Raw genomic sequence first — 15,769 nt, 5'->3', positions numbered from 1 at the left:
GAATGTCTGGGAAGGGAAGCTTATTGGCTAAGCCCCCCCACCCCCCAGGCCTCTAGGTAGCTTATTAGCATGAAGAACTCTGTTCTGGGTCTACATGACCACAAGTCAGGATTCCTTATGCAAGTAGTGTGCCATGTGTTTCAGGCCGGGAACTGGGAGTCACCTAAGCCTCAGGTGTGTGCCCACTGAGCCTCTGGCTCTCAACCTGCTCTACCTTATCAGACTTCCCGGCATGGTTTTTTTTTTTTTTTTTTTTTTTTTTTTTTAATTTCTTTTTTTCTGGAGCTGGGGACCAAACCCAGGGCCTTGCGCTTCCTAGGCGAGCGCTCTACCACTGAGCCAAATCCCCAACCCCTTCCCGGCATGGTTTTATGTCCTACATCACTCTGCAGACAGAGGTGGCTTTGAACTCACAGAGATCCGCCTGCCTTTGCCTCCTGAGTGCCGGGATTAAAGGCATACACCACCACTGCCAGGCAGAAATTTATGTCTTCGAAAGATTCCTTTAGACCAGGGAGATGGCTCAGTCAGTAAAGCATTTGCTGCACAAATTTGAGGACCTCAGTTCAGATATCCAGAGTCCATGAATAAGCCGGGTGTGGGAGAGTGCACCTGCAATGCTAGCATCCGAGAGGAAGAGTCCTGAGCCTCTCTGGAGCCTGCTGGCCAGCCCTGCTAGGTGAGCCGCTGAACTCCAGGTTCAGTGAGAGACTCTGTCCCAAAAAGTCAAGTGGAGAGTGGTGAGGAAGACACCCAACATTGACTCCCCACCTCTGCGTACATGTACACACGCATGTGCGCACATGGTGGCATGTGCACTGATTGTACTCTAGCATACATATGTGAACACATGTGAAAACAAAAGAGTCCTTGGCTGTGCATTTCTGCACCCCAGGCTGAAGAGCTCAGCACCATTTTCACCACACCACCGGATGCCCCGATCATGTTTCACACGGTAAATCTCCTCTGGGTGGATACGTCCTCCTTATCACAAGCAAGACCTCAAGGCCAGAAAGCGATGTCAGCAGCCGAGAGTATATGTTGGTCTTGCAGGGAACCTGAGTTCTGTTCCCAGCACCCCCATCAAGTGGCTCAAAACCACCTATAATTTCAGATCCAGAGGATCCAACACCCTCTCCTGGACTCCCCAAGCCCCCCCTCACATATACAGATAATTAAAAATAAAAAGTAGCCATGTGTGACGGCACACACCTTTGATGGCAGCACTCAGGAGGCAGGGGCAGGCAGATCTCTGTGAGTAGAAGGCCAGACTGGTCTACATAGTGAGGTCCAGGCTGGCTATATAGTAAGGTTCTTCCTATCTATCTACCTATCTACAATCTATTTTTCTCACACATACATACACACATGTCTATATGCATGCACACATATGAAAACATAAAATAATAAAACAAGACTGAAAAACCTGAAATGCTTATTTGATTTTTTTCAAATTCAGTGAAATATGTTTGGTGATGTGGAGCACTGAATGGTACCTCCCCTTCCATACATCAGATTCCTATATTGAGCCTTAGTCCCCTGGTGAAGGCATTTAGAGGTATTTAGAGGACACTTGGAAGGTCAGTGTGATTAAGTAGAGGTAGAACCTTCATGAATTAGATTAATACCCTTATTAAAATCCCCCATCTACCATGTGGGAATATTAATAGGTTTTTCCCGCTGATGAAATAAGCCAATTCAAGCCCAACTAAAAGTATAAAAGCTGGTTTATTGGGGGCAGCTCTTGGGCAAGTTCACTGGTCTCAGAAAAGGAGGCCAGGGAAATCGCCATGTAGACAGGGAGGCAGAGAGAGGGGAGCAGAAAAGGAGAGTCTGAACAAAGAGGGACTGCAGAGACAGAGATCTGGGGTGGCTGCAACAGACCTGGCCCAGCTGGCTACAGCAAGTGATGAGGTAAGCAGTTGCTAGGTCCCTGAGGGCAGGCCATGGAATTGTCTGTATACTAACAGTTAGGGTTATGGGTCCCTGGTTTGGAGCCTAACAGATATGGAAAGCTAGTCATCTGCAAGCCAGGAAATAGTCTCTTCCAGACACTGAATCTGCAAGTGCCGAGCTTGACCTTGGACCTTTCAGCCTCAAGAACTGGCATATAATTTCTATTATGCCTTAAGTCTATGGCATTGGTATGCCAGCCAGAGCAAACGGAGACATACCTCCACATAGATCTTCTCATCGTGAAGGCTGTGGTGAGTATTGGTGTGGAGGTGGATTTCCTGGGCTCTAGGAGAGACTGGCAGGAAATGAGAACAGGTCAGGGCTCAGGTAAGGATCGGTGTGACCCAGACTTACAATAGCTCTCAGAGACCGCATAAACACAACTTGTAGTCCCCATTCTGTGACTAACTATACAGTACTTAGTCTTTATGACGTTTGTCTCCTTGTTTGTAAACGGGATTTAATTAATTAATTTATCGAGACAGAGTTTCTCTGTGTAGCCCTGGCTGTCCTAGAACTGCTCTGTAGACTATGCTGGCCTCGGACCCAGATCCGCCTGCCTCTGCCTCCAAAATGCTGGTATTAAAGGTGTGTGCCACTACCACTCGATTGTAAGCTGAGGAATTTAAAAAGCGAATTTGGGTGCTGGGGATTTAGCTCAGTGGTAGAGCGCTTGCCTAGCAAGCGCAAGGCCCTGGGTTCGGTCCTCAGCTCCGAAAAAGGAAAAAAAAAAAAAAAAAGCGAATTAGACTTGGTTCAGATTCTGGACCGTTCCACCGCACGGAGATTTATTGGCTTCTTATTATGAGCTGGACACCTGGTTGTGCAGCAAGAGAACTGCTTGCCTAGTACGGTTGGCAGAAACACCGGAAAAAACAAAACCAAAAACAAACAACCCCCCCCCCAAAAAAAAACAACCCAATCGCAGTACTTTCCCGTTCTCCTGGACGGTGATACACAATATGTACGTAGATACCTATCGAAGGCTCACTATGGTATGCTATCTGCGGTTCCAGGTTGGAGAAGCTTAAGGAAACTCACGGACCACTCCAGATCAACATGCAAATAGTTTGAGAACTAGTATGGAACAGTAACATAGGAACGTTTCTTTTCTGGCTGCCTAGGTGACCCGACAGGAAATATGCGAAGGACCGCCCCGCTGCGCAGTCGCAGTGTGTCTCAGCCGCCGCGTTAACGAACACCTGCTCTGCGTCTCGGTATGAACGCCCGGGTAGCTCGGGCCTGTTGGGCCTGGGGCTCCTGGGGCCGCCGCCCCGCCTCGAGCCTTCGGGAGCCTCCACCGGATGCCGTGGACGTGGCGGGGCTGCTACGGGACTCCAGTGTGACCGAGGAGGGAGTCCAGGAGGCGGTGGCGCGGCGGCCGCCCTCGCGCTGCTCCGTTCTGCTCTTCCCCGGTCAGGGCAGCCAGGCGGTCGGCATGGGTGGCGGCCTGCTCCACTTCCCGCGTGTACGGCAGCTCTACGAGGCCGCGCACCGAGTGCTTGGCTACGATCTGCTGGAACTGTGCCTGCGGGGACCTCAGGAGGATCTGGACCGCACAGTGCATTGCCAACCCGCTGTCTTCGTGGCTTCACTGGCCGCCGTGGAGAAGCTACATCACCTGCAACCGGCGGTGAGCCGAGGAGAGAGCGCCGAATCTAGTCTGCTGGGTCTCAGGGCTCCTCAGTCTGGTTCTTTTTGATCCCCATTCTAGTCCTCGTCGATTGTATTCTAGATGTCCTGTACAAAATAAAGATCCCTGCTCCAGGGGAGTTTGCATCTTAGACGACACAGATCTTCACGTGAAACTTAAGGCACTGAGTTAACGTAGCACATTAAAGGTGAATGTGTTGGGCTAGAGATATGGCCCAGAAATTAAGAATACCTTGGTTTCGGGGCTGGGGATTTAGCTCAGTGGTAGAGCGCTTACCTAGGAAGCGCAAGGCCCTGGGTTCGGTCCCCAGCTCCGAAAAAAAGAACCAAAAAAAAAAAAAAAAAAAAAAGAATACCTTGGTTTCGTTCCCAGCACCCCATATAGTGGTTCACAACCGTCCATAACATCAGTTCCATGGGACCAGATGCCATTTTATGGCCTCTGTGGGTATCAGGTATATGTGTACCATGTGCACAGAGCATATAAACAGGCAAAACATTCATACACATAAATTATTATTTTGGCTTTTTTCGAGACATGGTTTCTCTGTGTAATAGCCCTGGATACCTTGGAACTCACTTTGTAGACCAGGTTTTCTTCAAACTCACAAAGATCCTCTTGCCTCTGTTTCCCAAGTGCTAAGATGAAAGGCGTGTGCCACCACTCCTGGCCGCACACGTAAATCTTTTTTTTTTTAAATTAATTAATTAATTAATTTATTTATTTATTTTTGGTTCTTTTTTTCGGAGCTGGGGACCGAACCCAGGGCCTTGCGCTTCCTAGGTAAGCGCTCTACCACTGAGCTAAATCCCCAGCCCCAATTTATTTATTTTTTAATTTTATTTTTTTTCGAGGGGCTGGAGAGCTTGCTCAGCGGTTCAGAGCATTGCCTGTTCTTCCAGAGGATCCTGGTTCAATTCCCAGCAACCACATGGCAGTTCACAACTGTCTGTAACTCCAGTTACAGGGGATCTGGCACCCTCACATAAAAGAAGTACGTTTAAGTAAAATACAATGCACAGGGGCTGGGGATTTAGCTCAGTGGTAGAGCGCTTACCTAGGAATCGCAAGGCCCTGGGTTCGGTCCCCAGCTCCGAAAAAAAGAACCAAAAAAAAAAAAAAATACAATGCACATAAAAAAATTTTTTTTGACTGTGTATCAGAGAAAGAAATACACAGTAAAGGGCCGTGATTTTAGATGAACTCGAGTCACTGGAATAATTATTAAATACTAAAGATCTATGTATGGGTATTTTGCAGGTATGTCTATGCATGACATGCATGTCTGCTGCCCCTACGGGCCAGAAGAGGATACTGGACCCTTTGGATTTTGAGAGACAATTTGTTACTGTGTTGTGGGTGCCTGGAATCAAACCTGGGTTCTTTGGAAGAACAGCTGCTACTCTTAACTACTGAGCCATTATCTCTCCAGCCCTCTTAAGATGTTTTTAGAAGATGACTTCCTTAAATGAAAGGAACTAAGAAATTGATGTTAGGGGCTCAGCGATGACTCAGCCATTAAGAGTATTTGCTGCTTGCTTAGAAGTCAGTTTCAGTCCCCAGGACCCTGGCTCATAAAATGCCTGAACTTGAGCTCCAAGAGATCCTTTACCCTCTTCTGGCCTCCACTGGCATCGCACACACACACACACACACACACACACACACACAAATACAATCTTTTTTTTTTTTTCCCCTGGAGCTGGGGACCGAACCAAGTCCTTGCGCTTGCTAGGCAAGCGCTCTACCACTGAGCTAAATCCCCAACCCCTAATCTTTTTTTTTTAAAGAACATTTATTTATTATCTATAAGTACACTGTAGCTGTCTTCAGACACACCAGAAGAGGGCATCAGATCTCATTACAGATGATTGTGAGCCACCATGTGGGTGCTGGGGATTGAACTCAGGACCTCTGGAAGAGCAGTCAGTGCTCTTAACCTCTGAGCCATCTCTCTCGCCCCACAAATAAAATCTTTAAAGAAGAAAAAAAAAATTAAGAGAAGATGCCAGAGGCAAAACCAGGCAGAGCTCTTTGAGTTCTAGTCTAGTTGGTGCTTAGTGGGACCCTGCCTAAGAAGACAGAGAATGGCATGGCAGATGTTACAGTATGTGACTAAGGTAGAGTGATACCAGGACACTGTATGTTAACTGTGCCGAGAACCTCTGTTCTGCCTTCACAGCCACCTTCTGAGGGAGTTGTAGGAGTGGCAGGAGGCTCAGGATTACAGGCATGAGCCTGGCCCTGTAGCTTGTCTACTCAGTGCTTCTCTGGGCCAAGCCTGTGCTGAGGCTGTACAGATACGAGTATTACCGACGTGTGTTAGCAGTGTGTGAAATAGGTCTGGGGGACGAAATCTGATTCTCTCTGGCTTAGAGAAATCATATTGTTTTAAATTCAATTTTATGTGTATTAGTGTTTTGTCTGCATTTGTGTTTCTGAGGGGATTGGATCCCCTGGAATAGAAACCGTTGTGAGCTGCCATGTGGATGCTGGGAACTGAACAAGGGTCCTCCCGAAGAGTAGCCAGTGCTTTTAACTGCTGAGCCACCTCTCCAGCCCCCAGAAAAATCATATTTTTAATGCTTCTACTTTTGTTTTGTTTGGGAGCATGGGAAGGGTGAACTGTACTGTTGCTGTCCTGGCAGTGAATTCACAACTCCTTAGCCTCAGCCTCCTCTGGCGCTGATTGCAGCCACGAGTGGCCATAGCCAGTGCACATGCGATTTCAGCACCCCATGTGCCCGAGAAGCCTCTCTGGGCAGAGGCCAGAGGAACCCGAGCTCTGGCTCTTGGTGTGACTAGGACTGACCTTAGCCTGCCCTGTGGCTCATGGTGACACATAACTGCCCTGCCAGTTCTGGGGGCAGTGGGGGCATATCCCAGGACTGAGCTCTTCCGGAGGATTCGGCCTCATGCTCTGCTCTGTCTCCACAGGTCATCGAGAACTGTGTTGCTGCCGCTGGATTCAGCGTGGGGGAGTTTGCAGCCCTTGTGTTTGCTGGAGCCATGGAGTTTGCGGAAGGTACACAAGAAGTGTGACTTGTTCAGGGTGTGTTCTTGCTGGGCTCAGTGGGGACAGGGGACTCCGTGGACAGTGGTGCTGGATCCACTCCAGGGTTGTCAGGAAGGGAGCACAGGGCTGCAGATGACAGGGCTGGAGCTCAAGGACTGGATTCCACTGATGCCCTTTGAATCTGAAGGATTCAAGGTGTTTGCTTTCTGTGTGTAATTTCATGAAGTACGTTTTCTTGGCTGCTGCCCTTCACTGTCCTCTGCATTCTTTTTTTAATTACATAAAAGAGTGTGCGTGCGTGTGTGCGTGTGTGCGCGCGCCATGCCTCTGTGTGAGGATGTCAGAGGACAAGTTTTAGGAGTTGATTTATCCTTCTAACATGTGGATTTCTAGGAATGAACTCAGGTTGTCAGGTTTGGCCACAGGCACCGCTGCCCACTGAACCCTCTTGCTGGCCCTCCCAGTGCATTCTTAAGACGATCACATTCTGTGCCTGTCAAGCCTGGAAGATGCTCAGTACGTGTTTTGAAAAAGAGAGTAAATGAATACTTTGATCATTGCCTAGTGTCTGCAAGGCCTTTTGTCAGCACCCAGCTCGAGTGCCGGGAACTGAGCTTGAGTCCTCTGTAAGAGGAGTTAGTACTCTTCATCGATGGGCATCTCTCCAGCCCCATTTCTGAGGATTTTTTTTTAAGCTGAAAGTGGGTAAAGTATCAAATGCATGTAGTCTCGGCTACTCAGGAGACTGTGGCAAAAAGATCACTTGTGCTGAGCCAGCCTGGTCTACATATCAAGTCCCAGATCCACCAGGGCTACGGATAAGACCCTGTCTCAAAAATGGGGGAGGGAGGGCATTTGTGGCATAGGTAACATTAAGTCTGGGGGAGGGGGATGTGAAGGGAGAGGCAGAGATGGACGTGCCCCCAACACACACAGAGAACATCACACAAGTGCAACCGAATGCCTCAGTGACTATGATCTTCTCTATACTTCAGTGCAGGGAAAGGACTCGAATGTACATTTCTAGGGAGATGAGACTCAGATGGACGATAAGCGCATGTTTAAGGACACTGGTCAACAGGGAAATGAAAGGCAGCCCCCATGAACAGCACTTCATACCCTGTGGGAGATGAAGGTTGAGAGTGTGCAGAACTCAGCTCAGGTTCCTGCTTCTGGGAGTGTAAACAGGAGAGCTACTATACAGTTAAACTGTGACGTAGACTGTGCACAGGTCACGAATCCAGTTGGTAGAACAGGCAGAGTTGGTAGAAAGGTAGAGCCTGCTGGGGTTGGAAGAAACGGGAGTGGTGTTCTTGAGTGCGTGGTGCTAGGCATTGAACCAATGGCCCCAACCATGCTAGGCAAGCACTCTGCACAGAGCTGCATCTCCAGCCCCAGTGCTGTTTTTAAAAGCATTACTATTGTGGAAAGGATGGCCGTGTGTCTGTGTCCTGCCGAAACTGCTAACTTTGTGGTTCTCTGTGTGTGGTTTGCAGAATGGCCGTGCGTTCACAGGTGTGTGTTGAGTGAGTGTCTTTCTGTCAGTTTCTGCTTTACCACTCCCATGGGAGATGGTCACACATACCCTCTACCTTGCAGTGTGTTCTCATGCTTCCTGTCATGGTTCTGCACGTGTTTGCCCCACAGTTGCCAGGAGCACAGAGCCCTAAGTCCCATACAAACATACCCAAGTGCTGAGGGAATGGCGTGCATAGAGAAGGGTGTGAGGCTGCCTCCCCTCCAGATCCTCCATCTTTTGTCAAGCCCAAGGCAGTGCCTGTGTCTCTCCTTGTTCCAGTCAGCCTGTCCTGCCCAAGGAGCAAAGACTGAGAGAGGAAAGGAGTGTTGTCATAGCTCTTCCTTGGTGTCTCAGTCCTGGGGCTGTACCTGAACCCATTTCTACCCCTGCCTTGGCAGTGCTGGGTTCTCATGCTCTGCATGGATTATTCCTGCCTGGCTTATGACAGCCTTGGCAGTGCTGGGTTCTCATGCTCTGCATGGATTATTCCTGCCGGGCTTATGACAGCCTTGGCAGTGCTGGGTTCTCATGCCCTGCATGGATTATTCCTGCCTGGCTTATGACAGCCTTGGCAGTGCTGGGTTCTCATGCCCTGCATGGATTATTCCTGCCTGGCTTATGACAGCCTTGGCAGTGCTGGGTTCTCATGCTCTGCATGGATTATTCCTGCCTGGCTTATGACAGCCTTGGCAGTGCTGGGTTCTCATGCCATGCATGGATTATTCCTGCCTGGCTTATGACAGCCTTGGCAGTGCTGGGTTCTCATGCTCTGCATGGATTATTCCTGCCTGGCTTATGACAGCCTTGGCAGTGCTGGGTTCTCATGCCCTGCATGGATTATTCCTGCCTGGCTTATGACAGCCTTGGCAGTGCTGGGTTCTCATGCTCTGCATGGATTATTCCTGCCTGGCTTATGACAGCCTTGGCAGTGCTGGGTTCTCATGCTCTGCATGGATTATTCCTGCCTGGTTTATGACAGCCTTGGCAGTGCTGGGTTCTCATGCTCTGCATGGATTATTCCTGCCTGGCTTATGACAGCCTTGGCAGTGCTGGGTTCTCATGCTCTGCATGGATTATTCCTGCCTGGCTTATGACAGCCAGGTTTTACGTGGTTCATGTGCTTGTTTAGAGTTCTACAGCTGCCCGAGCGTCTGGTGCTTGACTGTTCCTTTTCAGCTTCTCTTAAGTAACAACCCCGGCACAGTGGATGCTGTAGGTCTGGATTACACTGCTGAAGCTGGGGCTTGCTTCACACCAAGTCTATTCCTCTCTGCCCCTCCCTGAGCTCTGAAGCAGCCAACTGATGTCTGGGACCAGGAATTCTTGTTTTCAAGGTTTTCTTGATCAATGTAGGGTGCTTCTTGTCGAAGGACTCCTGCTTTTTGTCCATCACTGTCAATAGAATCTCTCACAGTTGTGACAACCAAAAGCAGTCTTCATCCTGCTCTATGCAGGAAGCTCCTTGAGTCAGATCTTTTTATGTGTGTGTGCTTCCATGAGTTTCTGTGCACCATGTGTGTGCAGTGCCGAGGGAGGGCACTGACTTCCCTTGAACTGGAGTTTAGGCACTTGAGAGAGATCCCAGTGTGGTGATGGAAGCAGAAGCCCGGTCCTCTACGGGGGCAGACGCACTCTGAGACGCTGAGCCAGTTTTGCTGCCTCTGACTCCTGAGTGCTTTTCACTTTTGTTCCTCCTTTCCCTCCCTCTCTCCGTCTTCCTCCCCTTCTCTCTGTGGTTGTGTGCACGTATGTGTACTACGTGTGTATGCTAACAGATGCTAGAGAGGGACAGTGTGTCAGCACTCACTCAGCTGAGACAGGGCGTCTACCTTTGCTCCGTTATAGGCTTATATAGCCATACTTGTTATGTAGGTGTTGGGATTTGAACTCAGGTCAATCCTGTGCAGGAAGTGCTCTTCTATGCTGGATGTGGCCACTCAGCACACACATAAAGATAATTAACACTGGCCCTGGGGCTGGCAGTCAGCACCACTGTCCCTGTTCCCACTTCACAGTCAGACTTGCAAACGCACTTCTATCTGAATAGGTCTGTATGCAGTGAAGGTCCGAGCTGAAGCCATGCAAGAAGCGTCTGAAGCCGTTCCCAGTGGGATGCTGTCTGTCCTTGGCCAGCGTCAGTCCAACTTCTCCTTTGCCTGCTTGGAAGCCCAGGAGCACTGCAGGTCTTTGGGTATAGAGAACCCGGTGTGCCAGGTGTCCAACTACCTCTTTCCTGACTGCAGGGTCATCTCAGGACACCTTGAGGTTAGTGTTGATGGGAGCCACTCTCACAGACTGCAGCAGGGAGTCCCTGTGGAAGTGGGTGCCTGGCTGAGCACCATTGGAGAACAGGTCTGAGGGCGGAGGGCAAGTGTGGCAGAGTGAGTGCTGCAGAGGGAAGCCGAAGCCAGGATATTGCCTGTTCCCCTGCAGACAGGACATTTCTGAACCAGCTGCCTGGCTCATGGCCAGGTCACACCATGTCTAGGCCTGTCTATGCTGTGCTCTGGCTTCTTAAGAGCCTGCAGTCTGGCTGCTTGCTTGGAGAAGAGCTGTCTTCTGTGGCTTTGCCTGGCTTTTTTGCCTGACTCCGTAAGCGTCTGATTTTGCACTCCAGTACTTGCTGCTCTTCAGGCGTCACTTACCAAGACATTCTGTGTATTAGCACTAGGGACACAGACCCATTAGCATTTCTGTCGTGAGAGGAACAGCAGTGTGACAAGGCCACTCCAGGCCAGGAACAGTGACAGGCAGGTCAGGCAAAGGGTCTGAGTGGAGGAGCAGGAGCCCTGTGGAAGTGGGAGCTGGGGACTTAGTGTTACCTGAGGTGCCAAGAAAGTGGCCAGAGCCATGTAAGGACCAGTTATGCCTAACGCCCGCACCATCACACAAGTGGAAGCTGAGGCAGAGAAACAAGAGCCAGAAATTGGAGAGTTTTTCTGTGCAGCCAGTGTTGATCCCGAACTCACAATCAAATGCCTCAAGCATTTGTCACTGAAGCCATGTCAACCCAGCACATGGGAGGTGAAGGCAAAAGGATGTGGAATTTGGGACCAGCTTCAGCTGCATAGTGAGTTCAAGGCCAGCTTTGACTAGGCAGAGAGTTCAGCCTTACTACCTATGACCTTGTCTCAAAGACAGAATCATATAATCAGGAGTGGTGACGCACTTCTTTAATCCCAGCACTTGGGAGGCAGCGGCAGGAGGATCTCTGAGTTCAAGGCTAGTCTAGTCTACATAGTGAGTTCCATGCCAGCCAGGACTACATGGAGGGAGACACACAGACACACAGACTACTAAACCCATGTTCTCACTCTGGTAGGTCCCTCTGTCTGGGTCACCTTTGCTGGATGTCTTCAAATACACCTCTGAACCTATGAGCACCACAGCCTCGTGTTAACTAATTTGACATGGTAGAGGGCCGTGTGCTCTCCCCCATGAGCAGCCTAAGAAGTAGCACAGGAGGCTGCAGGCAGGCAGAATTTCTGCTCTATCACGTCCAGTCTGCTTACACCTGGGAGACCTTGGCTAACAAGTACTACTCTGGTAGCCTTGGCAGTGCTACCCCAAAAAGCTCAGGTGAAGGCTGGGCTCCACTGAGTGTGGAGTGCATTTCCACCAACCAATGTGGGAAAAGCTCCTTGCCCTTGGCAGTATTTAGAACTGGGGCCCTCATAGAGGAGCCTGCTGGATCTAGGGACATGGCCTGTCTTTGGCCATGGCTCTGCAGAACTTGTGCCTCAAGCAGTGTCACTGAGCAGCTGTATGCATTGATGCCTGCATGATGTCAAATTCAGGCATGGTGGGAAGGATGGTGTTATGGGGTCAGAGAGTCCCAGTTCCTGAGGTGTGTCCTCAGTGGGTGTCGAACACTGGGGTTGAAAAGGACTGGAAACAGTAATAGCCCAGACCTCTTGTGGCATAGAGCGTACACTTACCATGCCAGCTCTGGCTGACTGCGGGGTGGACTGGAAGGTGGGACAAAAGACAGGTAGAGGTTTGGGGCTTCACTGTCAGACGCCCCACTCCCATGCCAAGTGAGCAATGTACAGGCATTAGGGAGTGGGATACAGAGATGGACAAACAGCCCAAAGCAGCACCTTCCTAAACCGAGGCGAGATGGCTGCAGTGTAATTACAGTGGGTGGTATGGAGGCAGGTCACTGCCAGGCCTAGCCAAGACATAATACAGTTCTGTTAATAGCCACGGTCACTTCTTAGTCGGGGCAGTTAAACATCAGCCCCCTACAGAGGCAGCTAGGGACTGGAGATGACGTGCAGAGGACCCATGTTCAGTTTTCAGAACCCATATGGTGGTTTACAACCACACATAACTCCAGTTCAGGGGATCCGCTGTCCCCGGGCACTGGATATGCATGTGGCATACCTGCAGGCGAAACACTGATGCACATAAAATAGTGAGTAAAGACTGCAGGGACCCGGACTGTACGACCAAGTTAACTAGGAGTGAAAAAGTGAACTAAATCTGTGGGCCATGTGGTGCTGCACACCTTGCAATTCCAACACTCAGGAAGCTGAGGCAGGAGGATTGTGAGTATAAAACTAGTGTGTGTGGATTGATCTCAGTGTTAGAACAGTCTTGCGTGTATGCACAGAACTCCACTCCAGCACCCCCCCCCCCACACACACACAGAGAGAGAGAGAGAGAGAGAGAGAGAGAGAGAGAGAGAGAGAGAGAGAAAACAAACACTGCATCCACGAGGATACCAGCAAAAGCTGGAACCTTGGCTTCTGTGAGCTTCCTTTTATTTTTCCCTCCAGGCCCTTCAGTTTCTCCGGAAGAATTCCGCTAAGTTTCACTTCAGGCGCACCAAGATGCTACCTGTAAGTGGTGGCTTCCATACCTGCCTCATGGAGCCAGCTGTGGAGCCTCTGATGAAAACTCTAGGCTCAATCAACATCAAGAAGCCACTGGTTGCCGTCCATTCCAACGTCAGTGGGCATAAATACACACATCCACAACACATCCGAAAGCTGCTAGGGCAGCAGGTGGTGTCACCAGTGAAGTGGGAACAGACGATGCACTGTATATACGAGCGGAAGAAGGGCATGGAGTTCCCCAGCACCTTTGAGGTGGGCCCGGGGCAGCAGCTGGGGAGTATCCTCAAGTGCTGCAACAGGCAGGCATGGAAGTCCTACAGCCACGTGGATGTGATGCAGACCCTTTTGGACCCTGACCACTGAGAGCCTTGAGTGCAGTAGCCCTGGGCTGAGCCTCTGTGTCTGCCTCTTTTCCTCAGACTTAAGGACAGTGGACATTGCAGTCTCAGCTGTGGCTAAGGCTCCCTCAGAAAATAACCTTTGAGTGCCAATGTGTGATGTAACCGATCCTCCAACTGACAGGATATCTGGCTGCTGAGGGAAAGAGCGCCTGTGCAGACATCTGCCCAGCCAGGATGCTGCTCTGCTTCTGTACCCAACCACGCTCCTCAGTGAATCCAGAAGGGCTAGCCTGGGGCACTCTTCAACTTACCCTGTGGGTGCTGTGGACATGCTGCTTGGCTTCAAGCCAGGCCTGGTGCCAGAGGAGCTTGTCAGCCTCCTGTGACATGCTGCCCACCCAGGGCCGAGACCTTAGCTCCTTTGGCCTTGAATCTGTTGGGTGGTCCTGTTCTTTGCTCCCTTGGCAGGTAGGAGATTGAGTCCCATGTGCCACACTTATCCAGGACGCACATGTTAAGTGCCTGTGTGTGCCCTAGAGTGGGTGGTCCTTAGAATGGTGTAAGGTGTGGGGTGTCTAGGCAGGAGGGAAGGCTGGGGACCCTGGCCTTCCTAGCCTAGCCCCAGTTCATCCACACAGAGAAGCCACCCCCACTGAGTCATCCATGGGCTTCCCTCAGAGCAGTCTGCCCCACAGTAGGAGTGGATGAAGCTCCTGGGAAGACATAATAAACATGAGCTGTTCTAAGCTGACCATTGGCTCTCTTGGTGATGGGGAGTCTTGGGAATGAGGCCCACGAACTTGTTTTCTTGTTGGTGAGGCCTGTGCCTAATCTAAACAGCACTTCTCAGCGGGGCTGTCAGCCTCCAGGCAGGACCTGTCCTACTGCCAAGTGTCTCATTCTTGGACATCTGTCCTTGGTCCTGGCCAGCAGTACCTGCAGGCCTTGTGACCTCCAGATGTCCAGTGGATTTCAACACTCATGCATAGAGTTTGCACGGCTCTGAGTCTGAGCACGCCTATTCTAGCTGAACCTGGAGAATGGCTTTACCAAGCAGACAATGCAGCTTGCCTGTAAATGAGGTGGATTCTGGAGAGCTGGCAGTGTTTGCTCGCAGGGGACTGGGTCCAGGGTCTAGAGCCCATCTGCCGGAGCAGGTGCCACCCTCTCAGAAGCTTGGGCTCCCCTCTCCTGAACCCAGCTTGTGGTCAACTGTCTTACAAACCTAAACCAGAATATCCTGTGACTGCACACAGGGAGTAATTGGTCCCATCTAGTGTGGCCACATGATAAGACCCAGACACTCCCACAGCCTTGTCAACTGAGGGAAGTTGCTGTCCCAGAACCTCCATCCCAGTGAGCCCCAGTCAGCCACCTGACAAGTCAGGTCCCTAGGCCCACTGCAGTCAGGCCGGTTTGCACTGTTGTGACAAACGTGACAAGTCTCCATCCCCACTCTTGAGTACTGGAGCAGTACTGGAGAGATCCCAACTGTTAACTGGGGCTGGTCTCACTGAAGACTGCAAACCTGGAAAAAGCTATGGGTGGCCGGGCCTTGGGCTCCGGTGTTTAGTTCTGTGTCCTGAAAGAATAGCACCCGAAGCAGGTGGCCTTTGTTCTCTGAGCAACTTCATGGAGACCCTGTGGGGCCCAGGGCAGCTGTGTGAGGGTGGGCTGATGCCAGTTCAGAGAAAGCCATGGCTTAGGAACTGAGGAAAGCCCAGAGAAACTGGCTGACCTGCACCCTGAGAAGGGAGTGCACCAAGTACTGGGTGTGCCTCCAGTTCCTACTGCCTGGAGTGAGGCTCCAACTTGAGGGTCACAGCTGCTGAAGAGAGGGCCTAGAGCCTGTGTCCAAGTGAGTAGGAGGCCCACTGAGGCCCACAGGGCTGATGATGGTCTGTGGGGAAGCGCTGGGCCATTGGCACTAAGTGACATCTGCCTCCCTTGCCCAGACCAGAAAGGTCCCTTCCTCCCGTCCCCAGAGCTCATGCCTGCTGCCACCATCTCCCCTCCCCCCTGTATGATCAGAGCCAGAGCAGAGTTAGCTCCTGTCCCAAGGAATGAGCCAGCTCTGATGGCCAATGTGGATCAGCCACCTCTGGTCATTGTCCTTCGGGCTGAGATCTCACCAGCCGGTCCCTTGGACTTGATGCCAGGTTGCTCCATGTCCAAAACTGGCTCTTCTCGGGGCTGGGGATTTAGCTCAGTGGTAGAGCGCTTGCCTAGGAAGCGCAAGGCCCTGGGTTTGGTCCCCAGCTCCGAAAAAAAAAAAAAAGAACCAAAAAAAAAAAAAAAAAAAAAAACTGGCTCTTCTCAGGAAGGCATCTCCTTCATGGTCCCATCTTCCTGGGAAGGGCATTGGGGCTGCCAGGTAAGGTGGAGGTGGCAGAGGGGAGCACAAGACAGCGGGAGTGGGGGTGGGGCAACTCAGAACAAGCA

At 50.8% G+C, this 15,769-nt stretch overlaps 1 protein-coding gene and 1 long non-coding RNA gene across 4 annotated transcripts; one reads left to right on the top strand and one right to left on the bottom strand.

Moving 5' to 3' along the window:
- Window positions 1-236: 236 nt before the first annotated feature.
- On the bottom strand, window positions 237-3,051 carry LOC134479952 (uncharacterized). The gene is made up of 2 exons (XR_010053905.1): window positions 2,933-3,051; window positions 237-2,251 (listed from the first exon to the last, which is right to left on the bottom strand). It is a non-coding gene; the product is annotated as an uncharacterized LOC134479952 (long non-coding RNA).
- Window positions 1,944-14,079, top strand: Mcat (malonyl-CoA-acyl carrier protein transacylase). 3 transcript variants are annotated; one of them, XM_006242091.2, is made up of 5 exons: window positions 1,944-2,207; window positions 3,081-3,589; window positions 6,548-6,635; window positions 10,193-10,410; window positions 12,927-14,078. In XM_006242091.2, exons 2-5 carry the CDS (start codon window positions 3,176-3,178, stop codon window positions 13,347-13,349), a joined length of 1,143 nt encoding a protein of 380 aa, XP_006242153.1. In that variant the 5' UTR covers window positions 1,944-2,207; window positions 3,081-3,175; the 3' UTR covers window positions 13,350-14,078. The 3 variants fall into 3 exon arrangements, with proteins under 3 accessions (XP_006242153.1, XP_063119692.1, NP_001178717.1); NM_001191788.1 differs by lacking the exon at window positions 1,944-2,207 and having other exon boundaries at window positions 3,149-3,589; window positions 12,927-14,079; XM_063263622.1 differs by lacking the exons at window positions 1,944-2,207; window positions 10,193-10,410 and having other exon boundaries at window positions 2,603-3,589.
- The last annotated feature ends 1,690 nt before the right edge of the window (window positions 14,080-15,769 follow it).

This window comes from Rattus norvegicus, chromosome 7 (assembly GCF_036323735.1).
Source record: "Rattus norvegicus strain BN/NHsdMcwi chromosome 7, GRCr8, whole genome shotgun sequence".
Taxonomy (NCBI): domain Eukaryota; kingdom Metazoa; phylum Chordata; class Mammalia; order Rodentia; family Muridae; genus Rattus; species Rattus norvegicus.
The sequence above is the reverse complement of the archived record's forward strand: the minus strand, read 5'-3'. Positions and strand labels throughout refer to the sequence as shown.

What these genes read in the sequence shown, in the direction of transcription:
- Mcat (NM_001191788.1), top strand. Translation starts at nt 3,176, where the DNA reads ATGAACGCCCGGGTAGCTCGGGCCTGTTGGGCCTGGGGCTCCTGGGGC. An exon ending in AGCCATGGAGTTTGCGGAAG is followed by an intron (nt 6,636 to 10,192) that starts GTACACAAGAAG and finishes CTATCTGAATAG; the next exon opens with GTCTGTATGCAGTGAAGGTC. An exon ending in TCATCTCAGGACACCTTGAG is followed by an intron (nt 10,411 to 12,926) that starts GTTAGTGTTGAT and finishes TTTTCCCTCCAG; the next exon opens with GCCCTTCAGTTTCTCCGGAA.